At 28.0% G+C, this 2,365-nt stretch overlaps 1 protein-coding gene across 2 annotated transcripts in view; it reads left to right on the forward strand.

Annotated features, from left to right (window-relative positions):
- LOC106460981 (DNA ligase 1-like) overlaps nt 1–2,365 on the forward strand; it is a 39,021-nt gene that overhangs the window by 2,174 nt on the left and 34,482 nt on the right. The window contains exon 1 of one of the 2 annotated variants that reach the window (XM_013920746.2): nt 1,979–2,033. The exons of the other annotated variant lie outside the window; for it this stretch is intronic. Within the exon in view, the coding sequence (XP_013776200.1) occupies nt 2,029–2,033 (5 nt within the window). The 5' untranslated portion in view covers nt 1,979–2,028. Of the gene's footprint in view, nt 1–1,978; nt 2,034–2,365 lie in introns of those variants that run through there. 2 annotated transcript variants of the gene reach the window in all.

Consider the following 2,365-nt stretch of genomic DNA (forward strand, 5'->3'; position numbering starts at 1 on the left):
AAATTAAAAAAAGTGTTTTATTCAAATATAAGAATTATTATCTATTCTATTTTAGATCATTCAGTGTACACAATATTTTAAGAACAATTTAACATTTGCTTAATTCCAAAAATGTTTAACATTAAAGTAAATTAATAGAAATTTATCTTTAAAGTGCATAGTACATAGGAAGCGGATAAAGAAATACACGTAAAATAATGAATATTTGGATAGCATGTCTAGACTTCAATTATAGGAGTTCATAGACAGAACTAAAACAAATAGAAGAACAGAAAAATTGTGTGTTACAACATTGATTTAGTGATTAAAATTTCAAAAAATATAGTGCATACACTATAGTTATTTAACTACAGATCAATACAGTAATTACCTTACATGTATAGAAAACATTTATAAAGGTAAAATTATTTTCCTGCCTGGCTATCTACTAACATTACTGTTGGCTTTAATGATAAAATTTAGGATACTTATTTTTATAATCTGTGCAAAGCACACGTGACTTATTTTTATGTCTTTTATTAGTAAACCATTTTCACATATATTATCTTGCAACAAACACGAACACAACAGAGAGAGAGGTTCTTCACAATTTTCTCAGGTCCATGTAGTGGTTTGGATTGATTCATTATTTAGCTTGTTTGTACGTTAGTAACATATTAAGTATCTTCTGAAATAGTGTTAAAACATTGTACTCGCTATGTTGAGGTGCAGTAACTTTCTCGTAAAATGCAGATGAAAATAAATGGTTGAATAATATAAATATATGTAAAACAAGTAACTTTTTAGTATAAATAAAGCTGCAATAGTTAAATTATTTTAGCTTTATTTGTGAAAGAAATCCTTAGTTGGACAAAATTTAGATTGCTTAATCTATTTCATGTCCAGGTAGTAGAAATAATAGCCAAGCATTTTGTCAAATCAAAAGTTAATAAGGTAAAGATTGGGTCTAGACTAACTCTTTATGGGTTGTATAAAAAGTATAGTTATTAATTATGCTTGGCCAATTCTGAGAGTGAGTTAATTATTGTTTTCATTGTATTATCGTTTATGATTATATTTGTACAAAGATGTATATGCATGTATTGTTCAAAAAACATTGTTTTGATATTAAGAATGTTTTCCATCATGTATGGATCTTAAAGTGCTTTCAGGTGACCCAAATTAATTGCTTTATAACATTAAAAGCTAATTTACCCTATTTGTTTTGCTTTTTTTTTTTCAAAAAAGTAAGTATAAAATAACTTTTATTTTATGCTTACCTTAAACTTTTCCTTTGAAGAACAAATTTTTTTCTGGATTTTTAAAAATCAAAACTGCTTTACAAGTATAATTTGTATGCTGTTAATATTAATTTTTTCTCCCTTTTTTTTCTTGTAATCCATTGTGTCACCTCATCAGATACATTATATTTGGGCAAGGTATACAATATTGTGATTTTATGATAATTGTTTTTGGAATATTGAAATGATTACAAGGTTTTACACTATCAGCTTGTATAAGGCAAGGCTTGAAGTTCAAAATGGCTATTTATTTCACTCTCATTAAGTTAGAAAAATAATTGTCAACAAAACATTGTATTTTGTATCTTCATTCTTTTCTTTTTCTTATCTGTCGATTTATGGCAGCAAAAAATATGATAACTTAGAATTCACCAAAACTAATTTTGCAAGCTTTTTATAATGAAAGACTATTTATGTGGTATTGTTCAGATATTAAGTTTTGAGTCACTGCTAGAAAAAAGCATGAGAAAATCTGTCCGCAGTCATGATTACGCTTATATTTTAATACATGTAATTAATTTTACACTAATTTTCTTCAAGCAAACTTCTCATTGGAAGAGGTCATTCTCGATGTTTTACCTATGGCTCAAAGATTTTGCCTTTGTCTAAACTGAAAGAAGATTTTGGCCTGAAATCAACCTTATTTACCTGTGCCAGTCTTGGTTGTGGGAGGGTGGGTGGGACATACATAAGTTTGAACATCAATATTGTGGAAAGTAGCCACTTTTGTAATCCAACATCTGTTGTGATGAGGTGGGTTTTAAACTAACTATTTTGCTTTAGATACTGAATTGTATGATGTGTACATCAGGTTATGGCATGTACATCAATTCTTTAGGTTTAATGATCTTGATTCATCACATGTCCTTATATTCTTTTCTTCATGATATGGAAATAGATGACCTATAATGTACAATTGCCAAAAAAAAAAGGTTTTGCAGAAATAAAGTGTTACATTCATATTGTCCAATGTCTGGAACAACAAGTTTTGTCATTATACTTTGGCTGTTGGACAAGACAAGTATGTTTTTCTAACATTGTTCATTCTACCACTATAAAAGTACTGGATATGTTTCTTGAAGATT

The sequence above is a fragment of the Limulus polyphemus genome, unplaced genomic scaffold (genome assembly GCF_000517525.1).
Source record: "Limulus polyphemus unplaced genomic scaffold, Limulus_polyphemus-2.1.2 Scaffold873, whole genome shotgun sequence".
NCBI lineage: Eukaryota > Metazoa > Arthropoda > Merostomata > Xiphosura > Limulidae > Limulus > Limulus polyphemus.